The sequence below is a fragment of the Bidens hawaiensis genome, unplaced genomic scaffold, assembly GCF_021521415.1.
Source record: "Bidens hawaiensis isolate Kalapana, Puna unplaced genomic scaffold, B.hawaiensis_p1.1 tig00021821_1, whole genome shotgun sequence".
Classification (NCBI taxonomy): domain Eukaryota; kingdom Viridiplantae; phylum Streptophyta; class Magnoliopsida; order Asterales; family Asteraceae; genus Bidens; species Bidens hawaiensis.
In genome coordinates this window covers 11,359-35,332 of record NW_027493383.1, presented here as the reverse complement: position 1 = coordinate 35,332, position 23,974 = coordinate 11,359, and the positions used below count along the sequence as shown (strand labels likewise).

Below are 23,974 nucleotides of genomic sequence, written 5' to 3'. Positions count from 1 at the left end.
TTATTAAAACCGTCGTAAATAGTCGCATACAAAAAGCAAGTAATATATACAACTGATCACCAAACATAACATATAAAAAGTATTGAATACAGTAGTCATATCATATCATTTATATTTACGATTATGGTATACCATACCGTACCATAACCATAAACGATAAAACGATACAATACTACCCAACTGTATTTCAACACCAGACACCCTAATTTACAACAGAAACATTATTTCCTCAAAGACGGGATTCAGTTTCCTTCATACCTCAACTCCAATCCTTTCAGCAATCTGCAATAAGATTTAAATAGTTACATAAAGTCAATATGTTTGACCAAAGTCAACATTGACAATGAGCAAATGGGACATACCTCCTTGAAGGAATGAACATCACTACCCCATAACCAAGCATCACAGCCTGCGTCCCGAGCGCCCCATATATCGTTTCTTCGGTCGTCACCTACGTGGACCGCATCCTCGGCTTCTACACCTAGCAACTCGCATGCTTTTAGGAATATCATAGGATTCGGTTTCTCTGCTGAAACCTAAAAAACACAGGTCGGTATGAATATATGATTTTGGAGGTGGTAAAACATGTGAGTTGGGAGAAAAGTCAAACGGGTCCGGGTCAGACCATGTGCAGGTCAAAACAGTTTGAGTTGGGTTGGGCTAAAGTTGTTCAAATAGCATATGGCTTGAAGCTCGCTTGAAATCGGCTCAAATAATTTTTGAGATGAGATGAACTTGTTTAATTTTCGAGCTGAGTTTGAGCTCGCTTGAACATTTTAATCTTGTTTTGATTTGATTTTAAGTTTAATTTTTTTTTTTTTGAAAACTGAGTCAAGTTTGAGCTCAATCTTCAGCTCAGTTATATGATTTTTAGGCGAGCTGAGCTGGCTTGTTCAAAATCTGAGCTGAGCTTGGCTTGTGAAAGACCCAACCTGTAAAAACAAATTTTTGTCCTTTCTATAAGATTTTGTAAATTATGAAGTTACCAAATATAACCACATAACTAGATTATTAGATAAACAATATTATTTCACTTAGTAAACGATTTAGTACATTGTAAACCTTTGAATACATGCTTTATCGACATTCAGTCCGTTTGACCCGTTTCACTTTTAACTAATTACTATGTTTAACCCATTAGACACGTAAACAATCGGGCAAAACCCAAATTGACCCGCTTCTGTATAAATGGACTAAAATTGCCACCTTTATTTTCATAGAAGAAATAAAGAAACTAATTAAATAGATCAGATAACATACTTCTGCTGAAACCGCCAGAGCATCAAACCAGTGATCACATTTAAGAGCGCGCAGCAGAGGCCTTAATCGTGTGTCAAAATTTGAAACAATTGCCAGTTTTATCCCTGCTTTTTTCAAAGCCTTGAACACTTTCTCAGCATTTGGATCACATAGATGCCACGCCTTTTGATGCAAACCGAATCAAAATTAGATGTACGGTTATGATGCACATAATAATGAATAATATGAACAAAATGAAAGTAAAATAAAACCTTTGCGGTGGTATAGTAATCATAAAGCTCCTCAAAATATTGAGGATCAAAACAGCCCGTTGATGAACTAACTATATGTTGCCAGAACGGTCTTCCATCGTCTACATATCTGTGTATTTAATGTTCATAAAGCAAGAAAGATTGTAATCAAGATTCTGTCATGTGAAATAATCAAATAAACACTATAGATCGGGTGTTTTTCCACATCCAAATCACAAAAATATTGAACTTTTCATGACGTATAAACAACATAACGTACGAAAATATATTTAACTTTAAAAGATTATAATCTTTTAATAGTCCACTTGCTCAGGCACCATTTTGGCGCGTTCAGCAGGCTCAGATTCCATCATTCGGTCATTTATTTTTAACTTTACCTAAATTTCGAAAACTTTGCACTTCTGTTATATTTCAACTTATTGTAAAATCCTTCAAACAAAATACATTCATCAATCACTTGTCATCTTAGGTAAATAATTTCTTATTTACATAGTCCTAAATTTTCACTGAACCAGTGAAAACCAGCAGCTTCCTGTGCAAATCAATTATTGTATGCCTCAAAAAATTTAACTTTTATCCTTTAAAACGCGCATTACCGATCCAATTTCCATATCATAACCACAAATCAATCAAACCCAACATATAGCTTTAATAATCTTAAACAAAACTGTAACACACAATTACACAAATGCAAATCACTCAAACACATAATTAAATTAAACCGATTACCTGATCCGGGATCTACCCCACGGCTGCTCGTAAGCTTTCCGGTATCTCCTCAAAATCTCATCTTCACTAAATTTCACTCCATATTTCTCCCCAATTTCCCTATAAATCTACAGAACAATAAAAACCCAAATCAATTAAACAAAGCCCACATACAAATCAAATCCAATCCAATCAACATATGAACAATTAATAAACCCACCTGAGCCATGGGCTGTGACGGAACAACGAGGGTTCCAACTGCATCAACCAACAGAGCTTTGTGCGTGATTCCGCCATGGATTGATTTGCGGTAGGTTTCGTAATCGTGCAGACTGGATTCGGGTTCGGATTCAACGGAAGCTACTGCGGATGAGAATGGGCGGTGACCCAGAAACGGGTTGACCCGAACTGGTGATAATATGGTGTTGGAGCGGAGGATGCGAGTGAGTTTTGTTATGTGGGTTGCCATGGCCTATAATTCAGCAAGGCTCATTTGAATTTGATGAAGAAGACGATGAAAGGTGTTTGTATATTATTATTATTATTATTATTATTATTCAGGTGGAGTTTTGTGTTTTTCAGTTATTATAAATGGAATGGAATTGGTGGTATATAGAGCACAAGAAATGGGAGTGACCAATATTTTTCATTATTATTCACTACTTTTTGGTAGATTTTTTTCTTTCATACACTTAAGTCTTTCGATTTGAAGAAAACGCTCATTTAAAACCAACACTCGTGAATACTCACTCGAATGCATGATATTGTGGTTTGATAAAACATGTTTCGTTCAAGTATTTACCTAACGAACGCTACATACTCGTCTAGTCTTTCATCTTGGTGTCGCTGAAAAATAATAACGAGGGTAGGAATCGAACCTATGTCACATGAAACATCAAGTCTATCCCTTACCACATTATCACCACTCCACCATCTAATTGGAGTTAAGTTTTTAGAAAAAAATCTACTAAATATACAAATATTATTATACATTACTCGACATGAAATTGTCACTTAGATAAAGAAATACGTTTTCAACATTTGAAATAATTTTGATTTGTATTTTAGTTAATGGGTTAATTTGAAAACATGTAATTTGTGTTTCTTTTCAATCAAATATCAAACTTCAATCACCCAAGTGCGAAACAGTGTAAACTTTCAATCCGATTTTGATAGCCACTCATTAGAACGGTCCCTTGCTTTTTAACCTTGCTAGAATCAGTTAATCATAATATCTTAAAAATATAACTGATTAGGTTCAGGCCGTAGACACTAATACTCGAACTTGCTCTTACTTATGATTAACTAAAAGTATTTCAACTATTAGGGTGCTATGGGCACCCTTCGGGTAATCCATGGGTACATCGGTTTTGTCTCCAAAAACACCCCAATCAAATGGGCAAAGGAAATCAGTTTCTACTACCGGAGTCGGTTAGTTAATTGTGTGTGACGGAACACTATTTGATTGACTAGAACACGTTCAAGTGGTTTGGTATAAATGAAACACTATCCTTACCAATTTGGAAAGTTTTGAGTCGTTGGTAAAAAAATGAGATGCCCTCGTTTGTTTGGATGTTGTGAATCGGGTTATTTGGGTGCTTTTCATGAGCCCCTAATACCATTAGGGGTTGTTTGTTCACTTGTTGTGAGGTAATTGAATGGAAGAGAGAATGAAATGCACAATGGAATGAAATTGGTCATCACCATTTTATTGTCATGTTTGTTTAAACGATGAGAATAGAATGGTCATTACTTTGTGTTGTCTGGTAAGCTAGAAAAGACACCGGAAGAAAGTACAAATGACAAAAATATGTTGTCACAAAATATACCAAAATGAAAAATATGTTAATGGTGACGATAATAGTGGCGGAGATTGTGACAACGGTTGTGGTCAGACGGTAGTGCTAAGAAAGTAGGGATGAAAGAAGGAATGAAATTGAAAAAAAGACACTACGGTGCAGATGAATGATTTAGAATTTTAATGTGTTCAGAGGGAATACGATTCCCTTTATGATAGCTGATTTCATTCCATTGACCAACAAACAACGTTTTTTTTTTCATTTCCTCACAATATCGTATTCCATTTATCAGTCTCGCATACCAACCACTAACTTAGGATGTGTGTAATGGGGAATGGATAGAGGGAGCCAGGAAGCCCACATCAATGTGTGTAATAATGTTTGCTAGGAAACATTATTTATATTGTCAATGTGGGGCCAGCCCCATTTGATAGAAGCGTATGATTCATAGAATAGATATTGTATGTTCAAACATAGGCAAAGATGTAAATTCGAATTAGTTGGTGTAAAATAGATTATATAAAATTCAATATGTTAGTTATTATTATATTCATTCAAATGAAAAGTTCGTTAAGCCTTATGATATTAGTTAAAGTTCAGGCTTGAGCTCATTTGTTAAAGGAGTTATAATTGAAGCTATAGCTCATTTATGATTGACAGTTGACACAATCCAAGCTTTTAGAGAAATGTAATGAATATCCTATGAGTAGCTCGACTTGTTTACATCATTTATATGATGGTTAATTCGCTTTGTGGTTATCGTAGCATGGACGTTGGATTCATACCCCATTCTAAATGTGGCACTTGTTTGAATTTGCACACCAACTTAGAACATATCAAATGTGTACATAGCATATCTAAAAGCTGACATTCAACTACAACAATCCCAATAATGTTCACAAGAAAAATACACCTTTTCACAACACACCAACGCACAACACACATTCGAATACCGACACTTAAGGGTACTTAGATCAGGTTAAGCTTCATGAGAATGATTGATTCCCTAAGTTGAGGAATGAGGAGATATTACTACATGTGGTTAGAGACCTCGTCTCAATACACATATCGTGTGCTCATCAATAACGACTAAAATTTTCATATCTCCAATTCTCATAGTACGCTATCATATAAAAAGGATTATGCACATAATTCAATTTATCGAGCAACCATTCCAGGATTAAAAAAGGTGTCAAAATACATAGTCTAATAAGCTAAATTTTACAATTTACATAAAGTTTTTATTTTAGCATACGACTCAACTTAATGACTTATAATAGGAGACCGTTTGTTTTTAACATGAATTACAAATAAAGCAGTAAAATATAAGTTATTGAATTTCTCAAATTATACAATGAGTAGTTGATATTTCCTACAATTTTTTTAAGTGATTGTTTAAACTTCTTTTAGTAATTAAACATTTTCCTAAATTAAAAAACTAATATTTCACTCTAAAAAGTTGAACTCCATATATTTATGAGATTCTTTTTAATTTACTGGCAAATTTGAGATGTTTATCTAATTGTTTTTACTTTTTAGCAATTTATATATATACATTTAACAACTTTGATATGTATAATTGGTTGGACAATACAGGGATGAGCGTTTTCAGTACGGGTATCGAATCGGTATCAAATTTTGACTTTTCGGTATTGATACGGTACCGTAGTTTCGAATTTTACATGAAATACCGTTACCGAACCAAACATTTAGATACCAGTACCAAATATTCTTAATTTTCGAATAAGAATTTTCGAGATCAGTACCGGTCAATACCGGTATCATCCCAAGCTCATCGATAGTACAATATAATGTATTATGCATTTATATCTTGCATAATTATTCACTTTAGTATTTTCTTATTTAACTTAATTTCTTTTTCTTTTTGTACTGTTATGTTTTAACCCTTACTTTATATCTTTCACTTTTGACCCCTATACTTTTTATCTTTTACGACTTTGTTATAAAACATTTTTCATATTCAGCATCATTTTTTTCACTTTCATCTTTGGCTTCCAATGTTTTTCATCTTTTACGAATTTTTTGTTTAACATTTCAGTCAAAATTTTGTGAGTGAACATGTTGCAACATATGTGTGTGGTTCAACGTTTTTATATTTATTTTTCTCCGTTTTGCAACACCGTGGCACGTTTTTACGTTTATTTCCCCTGTTAAACAACACTGTCGGAACACGTTGGTCGTAAGTCGACTTAATTATTCTTTTATATGTTTTCTGTTTCGGCCTAATTTTTTCATGTCAAAATGTTGCAACACACTTTCATGGTTGAACATTTTTACGTCTACTTTTCGTTTGGTTTTAAAGCCTCACCGCAAACCGTTGAGCCGATGCCCCGTTACACTTAGGTTTGATAAAATATTTGAACATAATTTTCTTCATGGTTTAATACCTCGCAACATCACAAGAGCTTCATACTAGTTTTGTATAAAAATTGTTGATGAAAGTGAAGATTACCTACATCCCATATCATCAATTTTAAATTAATGTCACCATCCTTCCAACAATTTTGCGTATTTAAATAGCATTTGGTTTTGTACTTTATTTCATTCATAGTCATCTTCCAACGTTCCAAACTTCTATATGGACTATTTTAAGGCCCGATGATAGTGCTTTTATTTTGTTTATAAGTGTACTTAGTGTGAACACTTATAGTAAGATGTTTCTCCTCTGTCTTAAATGTCGATGATTTAAATTCTATAAAATACATGTATATGTAGTTTATAAGAGTAAACTACGAGTCATTAACAAAAGCATATAATCACTGGCTGCGGTGTGGCGGCGATTATTTGGGAGCACATTAGCCGTTGGTGTAAAGTCTCTCCTATTTTCGGGTTCACGGTTAGAGATCTTTTAGAGCTTCACAAGTCCATTAAGCTTGGATATATAGAAAAAGAAGTGTTCCATAGGGTTATTATTATTGCTTTTTGGAGAATTTGGAAAGCAAGAAATGACAACGTGTTTGAGGGTAAAGATGTCAAAGTGGAAGATATTATTGGGGATATAAAAGTGCTTGGCTTTCTCTGGTTCAAGTATAAGTCAAAGTATGGTTCTATAGATTGGTCCAATTGGTGTAATTTTTCGTTTTTGTAGTTTGTTCTTTTTGTTAGTGGCTGGTCTCCAGGTTGTGGAGGTGGCCTGTTTGTGGGGTTTTTTGGTGTTGTTGTGGCGGTGTTTGTTTATAAAAGTTCATAGTTCGAAAAAAAAAACAAAAGCAATAAATACTTGGTCTTTTTTAAATAAACTTTGAACTCTTCTCAAAACCAAAATAGCTCATATGTATTAGAAATAAAACGATTGTGAATCCATTTAAAATAGTTAAGTCTTTACAAAATTAACATCTTAATCATTGTATGTATTCGATACTTGTGAGATGAATCAAATTATCGTTAAATTTTGGTGTGACTGATGGAAGACAACTATTTTTAGAAAATAATCGAGAGGCTTACAAGACCGTAATGAAAACACATTATTTATTATTATTATTATTATTATTATTATTATGAATCCACCACATGTAGCCTAGTGGTAGGAAGACTTGAACTCTGCAGCGGAGACACAAGTTTGATCTCCGTTTGTGTCACTTTTGATGGGTTATGGCAATAAAAAATTTGAGCTAGGCCTTGTGAAGTTGACAATTCAATTCCCAAGCCCCCCCAGAGTTTTCTTCCCTCAATGTGCTAAGTCACAGAGTTCTGCACTTGTGGCGGCACAACGACTATCATGTGGTAGCCGGCGATATGGTTTTCCAGGGGAAACACCCAAACCAAACTTTGAAGTCAACATGAGCTCTGTTAAAACAACACAGTCTAACCAGAATTTGGCAACAGAACACTTCAATTTAAAAAACGTGGTGGACTTAGAACACAATAAAGTCGAATAAAAAAATTTAGGTGAACATGATATTGGATGATGATGTTCCATGCTTGTGGAATGTCGAATGTGTTGAAAATTCTAACTTGGATATCTACCTTACTAACAATATAAATCAAAAACCAACCCCATATGTATATATTTAAGCTTTTAATAAATGGGTTGAATTAAAAAAATCTGTTTGCTTGTCTATACTCTATAGCCTCAACTCTATAATATATATAAACGAAAACATAAAAATCCTACGTGTCGTGATATGGTCGTTCTCCCTTTTTTTGGAGTCATCAGATTTGCTTGATTTTTAAATGGGGGCTTCTCATGCATTTGATCCGAATTCACGGGTATGGGTCTTACCAAACCCAGATATTCCTTAAACGGGTTATAACATCTCATTAAATTAAAAATTATTCTCATCAAATTATTGATGTGAAAATCCTATAAAATAGGATATACTAAAATTTATTATATGATATTTTTTAAATATTATTTATAATTAAGAAACAATTTTATAGTAATAAAAATAAGCGGGTCTTGGTTCTTAACAAACCCAGATATCTTTTAAATTGGTTTATAACATCTTAGTTATTTGTGAAACCTTTTTATCATCAAACTCTAAGTATATTATAATTTTCATTACAATAAATAAAATTAAACCCAAAAAATATATAAATATTAAAAACGAGTAATGTAAAACAGCCCCCATAATACGGGGGATAAAAACTAGTTATCATATAAAGTGTTCAAAACATCTCAATGACAAGAATCTCACTAACTTTTAAAACATATCAAAATTTGCCACCATCACACCAATGCACCACCAGAACACGAACATAACAACGACCACAATCGATATCGAATCATAAGGCCAATTGCACACGTAAATAGTCATAATCGGCCTAAATTCAAATATATTGACTTACATAACCTTCCGTATATAGGACGAGCAAACATCAAAATCAGCTACGATATGCATATTCTTTTGATTGGTACATTTATAGTAAAGTTTGAATTAAATTTTCTTTTATAAATATTTAATCATTTTCTGATTAAGGTAAAAAATATTAAAAAAAAAGCTTCATACATATATTTACATAAGGATTTCATAACCTTGATTAAATTAAAATTTATACTAGCATTCTATTGGTTGCAGTTATTTTATTTTTAATAATCATGCTTATTGCTTATAGGCTTGAAATATATAAACCATAACAACATAAACATAACTTATACATATAAATTATATAATACTTAAAAATAAATCGATCATAAGATCAATAAATAAATGTTAATTTTTTTAGCTCCGTCTAGCTTGTTCGAAGCCCATTATTTTATCCCATCACAACTTAAAAAAATTATTAATAATAATAATAATAACAACTTGTTAATATTATGACCAGGGCCGACCCAATAGTTTTAATAGGCCAAGCTAGGACTTGAGGCCTCCAAACAACAAAGACCCCCATTTTGTTAAAATTGTTTTGAAAATAAGTAAATATTAGGTTTTTTTTATTTATGTGATTAGAGTTTTAACAAGCCAGGGGCCCAGAAAGTGAAATGAAAATTGCAATTAATCATCCATCAAATTTAACTGTAATTAATTGAAAATGACAATTAATCGAAATAGGAATTCGCAACAGTCACTGTGAATTGCCAGTTTCCTTCAAATTAAATTTATTGTGGGTCAAATTTCCGGTTGCCAATTGCCAAGCGGTTTACAAGTTACAACCCTCAAATTGATTGTGCCAAACCTTCAAGGTTAGGCAATGAGATATACTTTAATTCATCTTGACTCCATGTAAACCTAAAATCGCTCATTTTTCTCTCTTTCACTCCATCTCATCCAAAAGAAATGGTTTAATCCTTTTAATGTCATCTCACCCCTATTTGTAGTTAATTAAATATATTATTATTTGCCTTTTAACTCGTTAAAAACATAATCCAAGGCCCTTTTTTAATAAATTTAACACAAGTGGGGAGTGGTTTAATCCATCGATAAAGTGTCATGTCATTTTAACCTATGTTAAGGTTAGAGTATACCATATAACCTCAGTGTATCTAAATCTAATTCTCTATTTAGTTATGTGAATTGCTTGTTATTTGCTACTTAGTGATTAGAACAACGTTAATTTGCTCTTTGCTTTTTAGTTGGACTCAAATTCCATTGTTGGTAACAAACTCTGGGGGAGGTTTATATCAAATTTTTGTTGAGAAAAGGTCTCAATTTTTTAGTTTGATTGAGGCCTCTGAAAACCTTGGGCCGCCACTGATTATGATTGTTTGTTAAATTGATAAACGTATGGCTTGCTTTTTTTTTCTATTTCTTGGAAAGGCAAATGTATGGTTGTTATGAACCATATGATCGAATTGTAGGGACACCAAAAATCAACGTTCTTGTGGTATCAAATGCCAGAAAACAACTTTGATAAAGAGTCTGCCCTATCTCTTAAAATCATTCCCTTTGAATTTTAAGCAACGCTTGCTCTCAACTCCACATAATATAAGTGGACCAGTTTTCTTATGACCCCATGAACAAAGTAACAAACGATTTTTAGTTGGATTTTTGATTTTGTTGGTGTTGAAAGAGGATGTTGTGGTTGTGGTTGTGGTTGTGGATGGTAATGAATTGGGATGGGGACGGGTTTTGATAAGTTCAGTTTAATCATATTGCGTATTGGTCGAGTATTGATTGCTCATTTTTTTGTTTGAAGCTTTTTTTACTCGTATAAGGTAGTCATGTTTATGAACATACTTGGTCAAAGGTTATTGTTAGGATTCTTATCATCTGATTATCTTCGAAGCCTGATCTTAAACTTACTTTAAAAATCAACTTGTAAGTTGTAACAGTAATACTTGAAGAAACACGCATCCGATCCCCAAGTACGGGTCCTGGATCCAATGAGTCCACAGGGTAGGGTATGATAACAACCAACACAATATGAGTACAACTTCCCAAAGTCCAGTGTAAGGCCCCGTTACCGGTACCTCATATTTGGACGTTGGATTTACTTATTCACATAGTTCTAGTAATCAGAGTTAATAAAAACTTTCGCGGAATATAAAAACTTTCATAAGAGATTACATAAATCCATAACTTGTCTTAAACAAACAACTTGTCTTTCAAAAACTAAGTACTTAAGACATAACACGTCTTGGGTCTTCCGATGCCAGCCTCTTATTCGATGCCAAGTGTTCCCCTCAAGCCAGCTGCCTCATCCTACTCACCTGCATGCATACTAAAAATCAGCTACGCTGAGTGAGTTCTAGTTAATCATACCTCATACAATACATACATACTTACATACTTCATTTATACTTTCATACTTCATTTATACTTCCATACATTCATATCTTACGTTATAGAGAGCATTACGCCCTACATTCCTCGAGTATTATTAGGGCTCGGTACCCTCTTTCCTCGAGTATTATTAGGGCTCGGTACCCTCATTCCTCGAGTATTATTAGGGATCGGCACCCTCTTTCCTTGAATATTAGTAGGGTTCGGTTCCCTAGTTCTCGAATATTAGTAGGGTTCGATTCCCTCTTCGTTACCATACAACCATACATCATACCTCGAGTATTATTAGGGCCCGGTACCCTCTTCGTTACCATACATTAACCTTTCTTTATTTACTTTATAACATTCATACTTATAAGCATACATATCATACTTTCATTATTCCTAACCTTTCAGCTTATCAGTAAGTGCAATATCCGAAGATCGTTCACGTACCGATAAGCCATCATTCCTAACATTCACATAACCACATAAGGCATACACTTATCACTTAGGATAAGTGTATTAACATTCACATCGAGTATGCACACAGCCCCGAAAACATAACATAGAAATGGGGCTAGAAACTCACCTGGATCCTGTTGCGCTCGCCGTTTATCGTAATTCCTTTCTTTAACTGAGCTCGGCTAACTGTTAAATCTATATATTTGTTAATTAACCGTCTAACTAATTAGGTTGGTATTTTAGTTTACCACTGGGCTTCCTAAGTTGGGCCCGTTTGTTTTAGTTCATGACAATGGGTTAACTTATCCTATATTAGATATGGGCTTAACATTTATGGGTTTAGTTAATTCAGGCCCAACTATCCACTTTCTGGGCCCAACAGAGGACTGGGATGACCGAGAACTGTAAGGCAGAGAACCTGTGAGGTTTGACTGAGAACCTTGGTTCTTGACCGAGAACCCTCATGGCCGAGAACCCTTTTGGCCGAGAACTTGGTCACCGAGAACTCTTGGTGACTGCATGTTGACCGAGAACCATACGGTTGACCAAGAATTCTCCCATTTGGCCGAAATCTCAGGTCTGATGATCCCAGTTCATATTTTTCTTATCTACAAATCTTTTTTTGGCTCAATCATGATTAACGACTCGTAACCACACCTTTAATTACCTACAACTCAACCTCCTAAACTGTTTTTAGCATAAAGCTTGAACCTTTAACCATAAAATGTCCATTTAATCTAGATCTAGGGTTTCATCCATAAGCCGTATCTAACCATGAGCTCTTACATCCATATTAATCATCAAGTTTGAAGCTTTATGATTTATCTAGTCCCGATCTAGTTTATGTTCAAGTTTCATGGCTAACCGTTCATAAAAATGCAAGCTTTAAGATCAAGAACATACCTTTTATCGTTTGCTAGGTCACGGCTAGCTTGGTTATGAGTTTGGATCTTGTTACCAGCTTGAATACAGAGGATGGTTCAAAGATCTTGGCTTGTTTGATTCTTGGATCACACTTTCCTCTTGCGGTCGAAAAGGAAGAGAGTGTGTGCGTTTAAGGTGTAAGCAAGGTGTGAAATGGATGGAAATGGAAAGATTTAGGGTTTAAGGGGCATTTATACTCCCTTAAGCCCATGGACCTAAGGCCCATCTTTTCTTTTTAGTCCATGATTAATACCACCTAATAACTTACTTATCTTTCTCTCTTATTATTATTATTATTTTATTTACTAACCCAAGTAAACTTGTACATCAATAATATATAAAATATTATTTATTGAAATTTTGGGATGTTACATCCAGTGACCGGAAACAGACACCGTAAGTCTCATTACGAGAAGGACAAGAGGGGGGGTCTTCCCGTAACCACCCTGCGGCGTGAGAATCAGTACAGTTCTTGAGAGAAAGTACTAAGTATACAGAGTAAGTACGGTGAGAGTATATGTGAGTAAATGTGTATGAATACCTCATGCAGGTTGACAAGGTATTTATAGCCGAAGGATGCAGGAAGGTGACTGGGCCAGCTGTCCCCTTCTAAAAGATCTCAGTAACCGTCTGGACACGTGTCCCTTTGCGGTAGATTGAGCTATACGTCCCATGTGCATGGGTATAACAACCTGGACACACGTCACCTTATGATAGGACGGATTACACCCTGGCCATGTGCACGGTTATAACAACTTGGCCAGGTGTCCTTCGCTCATTGGTTGGCGAGTCACGTATTCTTCATGTAACAATCGTGGTTATTCTTCTAGAAGATAGTTAGTTATTTACAGCTGTTCTGTTGGCATTGCCTTCCGATCATTTTGGCGGACAGATGTCCAGTCCTGCGGATGACTTCTGAGGGTACCTAGATGCTTCCGCGTGTGATGCGGGGATGTTCTTCCTCTACCATGTTTTGCGGGTGATCCATATGTTCTGCGGGTGATATATGAGGGGTTCCTCTCTTACCCGCGGATGTTACTTAAGGGTATTTGGGACTTTTTGGTACCCTACCTCTATAAGTCTCCCAGTCCAGTGTTTCTTTCGCGTGAAGTTTTTTTGCGGGTGGAATTTTAGACTTAAGGTAAAATTGGGGGTTTTAATTTTGAAGTTAGGTAGAAAATATCTTTTGTTGGTGTGGATAATCATGAAAAAGGACAAGTTGACCACTTGCAGGTGCGTGAACAGATGATGGGACATTTATGACGGCTGTCACTGTACCCGACCGTGCAACTTTTTCTCTTTTTCGAATTTCCCGCGTGACGAGGCGGTTGTTGATTGAGCGATGACTTTCTCTCTCCACTGTTCATATCCCATCGCATTAAATGCGATGAGTATGAATAGTGGGAGTTATTTTCCGTTTGAAGTTTTATCACCTTTAATTTCTAATTATCATCTTGCTTTCTCTTTTTAGACCTTTGATTTTCCCTGTCGATTTTCGTATAACTGCTTGCCATTTCACCATATTTTACTGTAATGATGACTATTCAGTCTGAGGTTGACGAGATAGAGATTCAATGGGATAAGTCTGACTTTGAAAAGTTGATTGAGACTTATGGTATCCCACTGGAGTGGGAACCGGAATTTCCCTCTCCTGATTCTATAGCCAGCCTGCCATCGCCTGGCAAAATGGCTGTGTATTCCGATTATTTTGTCTATGGGAATTTCCGTTTTCCTATGACAAAACTTTTCATGAATATACTGAGTGTATATGGGATCCATTTATCCCAGTTGCATCCTCGTGCCATCATGCGAATTCGCCATTACGAATTTTTGTGTACAGCACACGGAATGCTACCTCATCTTGACCGATTTCCGGTCTTTTACCGATTTGCCAACCGTGACTGTTGGTTCACGTGCCAAGGGTTTTCCGATAGGAGTATCGGCTACGAGGTCGAGAAAGGGTCCACCGATTGGCGTAGCAAGTTCTTTTGGATATCTGAGGGCGTGGTGCCCGTTACCGTGGTCCGACGTCCGGTCACTAGAGCACTTCCAGAAGTTGTTACAGCCCCACATGAGGGACGTGATTGGTTTCGTGTCCTTATGTCGGAACCAACACCGATGTGGGCGTTACCCGAGGAAGCACTTGTCTGGCGGGCATGAGCCGCCTATGGCCATCGGAGTTCTTGGAGCGTGTTTTTATTGGCTTGAATGAACGTAAGTTACTTTCTCTGATTTTTCTCTTGGTTGAAACATGATGACTGTTTTTTTGTTTTTTCCCTTTCAGGTCAGGGTCCCATGATAAACGCTCTTTTCGAGGATAGGGGTTGTACCAGCAGAAGCATCCAATATGCGGGTGATAAACCCATTCTTGAAAAGACCAAAGACCGATTCCTTATCCCAACAAAGGTGCAAGCCGAACCCTTAGTTTCGGATGCAACCTTTGAATCAGGTGCGTATGTCTTAAACCCTCCTCCACTTAATGCCCTCACTTCTGCTGGGGCGATCGCCATTCTATCATCGCGTGACGATTCCGTCACTCAAGAAGAGGGGAGCTCTGATGACGATGCCTCTGAATTTTCCTCTGTCTCGCACCTATTGGTAGACTTGGAGAAGAAGAGGGCTTTTTCGTCCTTTCAGACGAGTGATGCGGGTGCAAGTACAGCGGACGCCGAAGAAGGATCTTCAAAGAAGTAGCGGAAGACTCACCGTCCCAAGAAGCCGCAGTATATTCTTGCTGAGCGGATGAATACGGTAGATGGTATGTATTTTATTTTCTATACTTTACTGCTTTGAAATGTTAGCTAAATATGACTTTCTTGTGCAGATCCATTGATCATTGGGAACGATGTATCTGAAAAGTTGTCGTCACCTACCCCCAGATCCGAGAAACAGCCGTCTCCTTCTCCTGAGAGGACAACAGAAGATAGGCCGCCTACTCCTCCGGTTGAGACTACTACTGAGGAGCCAACCGTCGAGTCTGGGAATGATAGTTCTTTTGACTATCTTTTTTAGACTGGGACTGCTACTGGTTTCCAAGAGGGCGGCCCGGCTATGAATGTGGAGGGTTTTAGGACCAAGGAATCTCCACCTCGTCCTCCTTCACAACTTTTTGCTACTTCTTTTCCTTTAACTACTGGTGGGGAAGGAAGTTTTCAGTTTTGGCAAGCATTCCAGGGTACCGGGGAAGCGACAACCCAAGATGCTCTTCAACAATCAATTTCAATCCCTGTTCGCCTTGAAGCTTCAGGTTCTCGTTATTACGGGGATGTGAATCTAGGGAATGATTTTGATTTGTTTGTCCCTCCATGGGATATTATCAATGGGTCCCGGTTTTCTGAACCCGGGACTTGCATGAGTTTTGTTAAACACTGCGTGCCGCCTGCCGAAATGACACACCAGCGTGAATGTTCCCGCCATGATCTTCACACCGATTTATCTTTTTCCTTGGCTAAAACTTTGGCCTGTAGCCAGGAAATTTTACGCGAATGGCGTACCATGGGCGGGAAACTGGGTGTGGCTTCTCGAGCTGTTGATGCTGCGAAGAAAGAGGTCGAGGACAATCGCTTGGCAGCCATTGTAGCCAAGTGGAAACAGACGGACGCAGAGATCGCCCTTAGGGGTAAACAAGATCAAAATGCTATTGCGGACCGTCAATGGAAGGAAGCCTGTGAGAGGCAAAACGGTGTTCTCGGAGCTGCCCGGGCTAAAGCTCAAAAGAAGAAAGATGACTTGGCACGGGCCCAAGTGGCAAATTCAGTTCTGGAGAACCAAGTGACCCTGAAAGGTAACCGAATCCAATAACTTGAGGCGGAGCTGAAGTTGCAAAGAGAGTAGGTTGATCTCAAAGACAAAAGTGTTGCTGAGATACAAGCTGCCTATGACTCCCTTTTGCAAGCTCGTGAAGAGGCGGAGGCCCGTGCCACTGCAGCCTTGAGTGAAAGATAGCAAACAGCTGAGGAGTCCCAAGAACTCCGAGAGAGAGCTGAACATGCGGAGCAAGACCGTCAGTGGTTCCTCACTCGGGGACTTGATTCTATAAGTTTTTCCTCATTTTGTTGTTCACTACACACTTCATGCCTCGATACTAAATAAATTTTCTTTTTATTTTTTCCAAGTCATCCGTCATATTAAGGGAAATGCAGAGCTAACTGATAGCTTTGCCAATTTGATGACCGCCTCATCCCAGCTTGGTCGCGTGAGAGGCTTTAATGAAGGGATGGCCTACGCTCAAAGTAATCGTTCGTTTAGAAATCATCCGCTTCATGGCCTTGATGTCAAGCAGGAGCGAGATATGCGGATTAAGGAACATGATGGCTTAGTGTTTTCTTTACAAAATATGCTTCCGGAGTTTGCCTAAGCTAGTGACGGCGTACATCTATTGAGGGATTATTTAAATGACGAGTCTGAGGACGCCTCATCTGAGGACACTCCTCCTAAGGATACATCTGCTCCTAATCCTTAGGATATATTTAATGCTAAGATTTTGTAGTTATTTCTACATATTTTGTAACCGTCTTTAGACTTACTGGAAAGAAACTTTTTGTCTTTGTGAATATTATACTGTTTGTGTGACAATATCTTTGCAAAATATTTTTGAAATTTGAAATTTTGCAAGTTGGATAATTTTGATGACGTGGCAGGGAGAGAAACTTTAAGGGACAACTGATAAGACGTGTATGACGCCTTTGACAGCCTGTTCGCACTTTCTTGAATCTCCCGCCTGACGTGTCAATCATCCAATGGTCCGCGTTTTTTCTTTCCTCTGTCAGTCAGTCAGTCGCATTTATTGCGATGAGTATAAATAGGTCACTCGTGGTTTCCAATTTACTCTTATCGCTTTCCAACTCTTTTTCTCTCAAACCTTCAAAACTTGAACCTTCTGAAATTTATCTCCTTCTTATCTCTGATCAAACATATTAATCTAATGGCTGGTAACAAGAAGAATACTCCAGCAATTCATGAGGTTGTTGTGAACTTAAAACAGAAAGACTACGATGACGTTGTCAATGTATACGGTCTTGCGGAGTGGGGAATGGAACGTCCGGCCGATGGTTCAATCGCTACCAGTCCTCCGTCGGGGAAGATGGCCATATATACCGATTTCTTTACAACGGGGAACTTCCGCTTTCCCGTAACGAAATTTATGAGGGCCATTATGACGTCTTATGGTCTTCATTTGTCTCAGATTCATCCCTTTGAGAAGATGCGAGTTCGTCACTTCGAGTTCTGCTGTCAGGACCACGCTATTGAGCCTACAGTTGCTCGATTTGCTGTTTTTTATAAATTGACTAACCACGACAGATGGTATGGTTGGCCTTCTACCAAGAAGGGTCCTATTGGTAACGAGTGGTATCGGAGCCTTTATGAGTTGAAACCCAATTTTTTCTGGATTCGAGAAGATGCAACTCCGTTTGCGATGACTCGTCGCAAAGTGGAAGACGCTTCCCCATCCGTCACTGCGACCACCGAGATGAATCTTCCATGGTATCGTACATTAACCCAAACACCTACGCCATTGCGAGCGATTCATGAGGGAGCTCTGGTGCACGCGAAGATGAGCCGTTTATGGCCATTTCCCAACTTGGAGCCCTACTTCGAGAACTCTGACAAGAGTGAGTCGTTATTTTCATTATTCAGAATTTCGTTTCAATATTCTAACATTTTCAAATGATAGGTGAAGGCTCTGTTATTTCCTCCCTTCTGGACAAGGTGGAAGGGATGATGGTGCGCCGGCCCATTCATCCTAACGAGTTGCCGTTTCTTGAACGCACCCGGAGTAATTTTTTATTCTCTGTTGTTCATGCGGAACCCGTGGTGTCTGAGGCCATGTACGCCAAATGTGAGAAGATCATCATCGAAGGTGAGGGAATTCTAAAACCTTGCCCTCTTACCGCTATGACTCCTAGCGGGGTGATAGTACTTCTATAATCTAGTGAGGAATCACTACCCCGTGATGGAGAAGCACTTAATGAAACTATTGATTCTACAAACGTCGTGCATTCACCTACACGTTGACCCGGAAATTTGGCAAGAATCCATCTGCTGCGGGTGATGATGATGCGGACGGTACCGCTGAGGGTAGTGGTCCGGAGATTGATGACGTCGCCCCTGAGGATGAGCATCAAACTGTTGATGCGGGTGTTTCCAAAGCGGCCGGTAAACGCAAGGTTCATCCTGCCAAGGCTGATCCATCGAAGAACTCGAAGAGGCCAAAGCCTGCTGATTTGGAGACGCTCCTTCATCAACTTGCCTCGGATGATATTTCCTTGGGTACGTTTAACGTTCCTCAAATTTATCGATTGTTATGGATCAAATGTATATTTGATCCATTGCTAACGTTTTTCAGTGGCCCTGAATGATTTCTCTGAAGATGTTTCAGGTCTGAAGAACTCAGCAACGCCACCTCCTTCATCATCTCCACCTTCTAACACCGCCCAAGAGCCAATCCTTGTAGTGGATGAGTCTCCATTGAAGAATAAGGAAGTTGATGATACTGATCATGTTATTATGTCACCTTCTTTCAACGTTCATCGCTTCAGGGATCAAGGAGGTGTGAGCGCATTCGCCTATGGGCCTCAGACCTCTCCATCTCCTCATGAGGAAGACCCTTCCCCGCATCATCCCTGTTGGTTTTTACGCCGAGATTCAACGTTTCGCGACGTGGATGTATGCTTTGAATATCTGCGGGAAAGCCTTCCTCTCACTGAAAAGGAGCGAAAACGTCGCCGTATTCCCCAAGAGTTATTAAACTCAAACTCTTATCATATGGCGAATACTATTTCCACCAATCAGGAAATAACCCGAGACTGGTTGGCGATGAATAAGGAGTGGGATGAACTGGCGGCTCCAGCGTCTGACGCTAAGGGAGAAGCCCTTAAGGCTATAGATGAGGCCAGAGAGAGCCGCCAAGCTGGAAGCAGAGAAAATTGCTCGTTCCATCGTTGAGGAAGCTAAAGCTGTTCTCCAAAAACAATTGGATGAACAAGCTGAGTTACTGAGGACTCTTCAGGCTGAGTCAGCGATAAAAGACAAGCGCTTGACTTACCTTGCTGCTAAGAGCCGGGAACAGGCCTTAGAATGTGCAGGTCATAAAATGGAACTTGTCTAGGCTAAGGAAGAAAAAAATGGCTGCTGGCGGAAGGAATTCCCAAGGTATGTGTCTAATCTTGTTATGAATAATCAAATTACTCATAATTACTCATATTTAATTGTTCCAATAGGTCATCGCCGATGTCCGGGCGAGTGATAAACTTGGGAATTGTGTCGCCATTCTGTTGAACGCGTCCAAGCAAGCTGGCCGTCAGCAAGGCTTCCAGGAAGGATATAAATTTGCTTCGGAATCCAAGCTTCCGGAAGAATAAGTTTTGTATGGCCAGGATACTGCTGCCGTCCTCATACAGAAAACAAAAGCTTTTGATAATTTGAAGTTTTCTTTGGCGGAGCAGATATTTGATCTTGCGGACAAGGAGGATAACATTGAACAACTAAAGGACCTCCTTGATCTTGATGAGGAAGATGAAGAAAACGACGCGGAAGACGAGAACGCAGAGCATAGAGATGCAGCGTTGTAAATATTTTTTTTCCTTTGTAATTTAGATCTTTTTGTAATCCCTTTCGATAAGGAATAAAAAGTTTTTGTTGTCTGGTACACTTTGTTTTATTCTTCATAATATAAGTGTTTGTAAGATCATCTTTGTTTGTGAATAAAGGATTACATAACAATACATGTCATATATGATCGAAATAAAATTTCCATAGATAAGGCATAAGTCGAATTACAAAATACGAAATTACATAACTTTGCTAGTCTATTTAGGCACGCAGGCCGAAAAGAAAAACGTATTATGTGTAACACTTCCTTAATTGGGCCCTGTTCCAAGTTCTAGGAATATCAGTTCCATCCAACTTTTCTAACTTGTAGGCACCTATAGATAACACTTTTTTAACTCTATTATGTCCTTCCCAAGTCTGGGCCAATTTGTCCGGAGGCTCTTGCCCGGAGGCCTCATTGTTGCGGAAAACAAAGTCTCCCGCATCAAACTCGCATTTTTGGACCCGCGAGTTATAATATTTTTGCAATTGGCCTTTATAATTGTGCTCGCGGATTGATGCTAGTTCCCTCCTCTCTTCGAGGAGGTTAAGATTCATCCGAAGTTCATGATCATTGTCATCAATCAATAAAACTCTTGCGGATGGAATCCCAATCTCGGCTGGAATCATGGCTTTTGTGCCGTAGGTTAAGCTAAAGGGGGTCTTAGAATTACTAGAATTCTTTTGGGTGCGGAAGGCCAAAAGTACATGGGGCAACTCGTCCACCCAACCCGTCCGTTTAGTTCCTAACCTTGCTTTGATTCCTTCCTTGATTGTCCGGTTGGTTCTCTCAACCTGACCGTTTGCTTGCGGGTGGGCTACGGATGTGAAAATTTGAGAGACTTGCAATTCTTTCACCCATTCCTGTAGCCCATTGTCCGCAAACTGAGTACCGTTATCACTAACCAGTTCCAGCGGAAGGCCAAACCGGCAGATTATGAATTCCCACAGGAATTTCTTAACGCTTGCTGCTGTTATGGAAGCAACTGGTTTGGCTTCCACCCACTTCGTGAAGTAGTCAATGGCTACTACTGAAAACTTGACGCGTCCCGGGGCTTCAGGGAATGGTTTCATTATGTCGATAGCCCATTTCTGGGACGGCCAGGCTGAAGTGACTGGAACAAGCTTGTTCTTTGGTCGCAGCGTGTTGGGAGCATGGCGTTGGCATGAATCACACTTCCTGATTTCATGCACAGCGTCCAGATGCATTCCTGGGCCAGTAATACCTGGCATTCATTAGTTTCACTACAACCATACGCGGGCCTGCGTGAAGACCAATGATGCCTTCATGAACTTCTCTGATTAAATAGTTCGCATCCTCGGCATCCACACATCGAAGTAGTGGACCGAGGAAGGAACGTCGGTATAGAACACCATCATGCATCTGATAGTTCAAGGCTTTGTGTTTTATCTTCCAGGTCGCGGTTTTTCCTTCCGGGAGGGCTCCTGATGACAAGTATGCTATGATGGGTGTCATACAAGATTCCACTCTGGTTTGTATCACCAAAACTTGATGTTGCGGGACAGATGGGCGATCCGGTATTTCAATGCGGATGTCTTTAGCGAAGTGTTCGAAGATCGTTGAAGCCAGCTTGCTAAAGGCATTCACTGACTTGTTCTCGCTTTGTTTTATGTGAATTACTTTGCACAAAGAAAACTGAAGCATCAAATATTTCGCCTACGACACGTATGAAGCCATTACGTCATTCTTTGCTTCGTAAGTGCCATTGATTTGTCCCGCAATCAACATGGAGTCCACGCGGGCTTCCAAGTGTTTCACCCCAAGCTTTTTGGCTATCCATAAGCCCACCAAGAAAGCTTCATACTCTGCCTCGTTGTTAGTACTCTTAAAGTCTAACTTTATGGCGTTTGTAAACTCGTGGCCTTCGGGATTGACTAGCCTGAGGCCTGTGCCAAATCCCTCACTGCTTGAAGCCCCATTCGTGAACAATGACCAAATTTTTCCTTGCTCAGGAGGTGCTTGGGGTTGCTGCTCAATCAAATATTCTTTCTCCTTGTGTTGCGGAACTTCAGTGACGAAGTCCGCTAACACCTGCCCCTTGATTGCTGGCCTAGGTTTATATTCTATCGCATGTTCACCTAGCTCGATGGCCCACTTTTCCAATCGCCCAGACAATTCCGTCTTACTGAGAACATTCTTGAGTTTGTATCCAGTTAACATGTTGATGGGGTGCCCCTGGAAGTACCTGCGGAGGTGTCGGGCGGCATAGACAAGTGCTAAGACCAGTTTTTCCAGCATTGAATATCTAGTCTCTGGGTCTGACAATGTTCTGCTGACGTAATAGATCAGCGTCTGAACGTTTTTTCTATCCACCAAGAGTACAGCCTCAATAGCAATGTCTGATGCTGACAAATATAACGTCAAAGGTTCCCCCGCATAAGGTGTTGTCAATGTGGGTAGTTCCATCAAACATTTTTTAACCTCCAGGAAAGCTTGTTCCGCTTCCGCGGTCCATTTGAATTGTGCTTTCTTGAGGCATTTTCTTAATGAGACAAACGGATATGATTTGGCTGCATGATTCGCCAAAAAGCGATTCAGGGCAACCAGTCGACCATTAAGCGTCTGAACCTCTTTAAGAGAGGAAGGAGAAGGCATGCGGGCTACAGCCTGTACTTTATCCGGATTAGCTTTGAAGCTCGCACCAGAGACAATTACCCCAAGAAATTTTCCTTCTTCCATCCCGAACGAACATTTAGCTAGATTCAGCTTCATGTTGATACCCCTTAAGGTTTCGAATGTCTCTTCAATGTCCCTCAACATTTGATCTTCTTCAATACTTTTGATCATAAGGGCGTCCGTGTATACTTCCAAGTTCCTACCAGTCTGACCCTTAAATTCTATACCCATCAATCGTTGATATGTGCCCCCCACATTCTTTAGTCCGAAAGGCATCATTTTGTAGCAAAAGGTGCCCTGATCAGTACGAAAAGTTGTTTTGTCCTCATCACCCGTAGCCATGCAGATTTGATGACAACCTTTATAAGCATCCAAAAGGCATTTGAACTTGAATGGGGCCACAACATCAATCTTGAGATCTATTTCAGGTAACGGATAACAGTCCTTGGGACACGCCTTGTTTAGATCCTTGAAATCTATACACATCTGCCATGTTCTGTTGCTTTTAGGAACGATAACTGGATTAGCGACCCAGGTCTGATATTGAATTAGACGAATAATTCCGGCATGGAGCAAATCTTGTACCTGATCATTCATGGCTTTCTTCTGTTCTGGGCCCATATTTCACTATTTCTGGACAATTGGTGTAAACATCGGGTTTACCCTTAACTTGTGTTCTGCAATACTCCGCGGGACACCAGTCATGTCCGCAGGTTGCCAAGCGAAGATGTCCATATTTTTGGTCAACAGTTGTTTTAAGAAAGTCCTTACTATTTCTGAAATAGCATGTCCAATTATGATTGTCTGATCAGGGAATTTCTTGTTCAAAACCCATTTTTCCGACTCAGTCCTTTGAGATTGCTTTGGAATCTTGCTAGGCTTTGAGCTTTCTTTTGCGAAGCAATGTCGACTAACATGAATTATTGCTACACCGGTGCGGGTTGGAACCCCTACCACGCCGTGAGCCGTGGACGGGTGAGCATTAAAATCACCAATTGCTTCTCGCCCCAAGATGATGTCATGTTTCGATGTTGCTGGTAAAACTAAAAATTCGACCTCCTCAGTCCTTGAATGAACCCCGTCACTTAGAGTGACTAGAAAGGAAATCACCCCTCGCGGATGCATTATCTCCCCTCCAAATCCAGATCTAGGAGCATGAATAGGCTTCAACCTCTC

General features: G+C 39.1%; 1 protein-coding gene across 1 annotated transcript; it reads right to left on the bottom strand.

Moving 5' to 3' along the window:
* On the bottom strand, window positions 1-2,857 carry LOC143564122 (putative hydrolase C7D4.05). Its single transcript, XM_077051496.1, has 6 exons — window positions 2,440-2,857; window positions 2,241-2,347; window positions 1,512-1,620; window positions 1,261-1,422; window positions 363-536; window positions 1-282 (listed from the first exon to the last, which is right to left on the bottom strand). The coding sequence occupies exons 1-6, from the start codon at window positions 2,686-2,688 to the stop codon at window positions 253-255; spliced, it is 831 nt and encodes a 276-aa protein (XP_076907611.1). The 5' UTR covers window positions 2,689-2,857; the 3' UTR covers window positions 1-252.
* Between the last annotated feature and the right edge of the window lie 21,117 nt (window positions 2,858-23,974).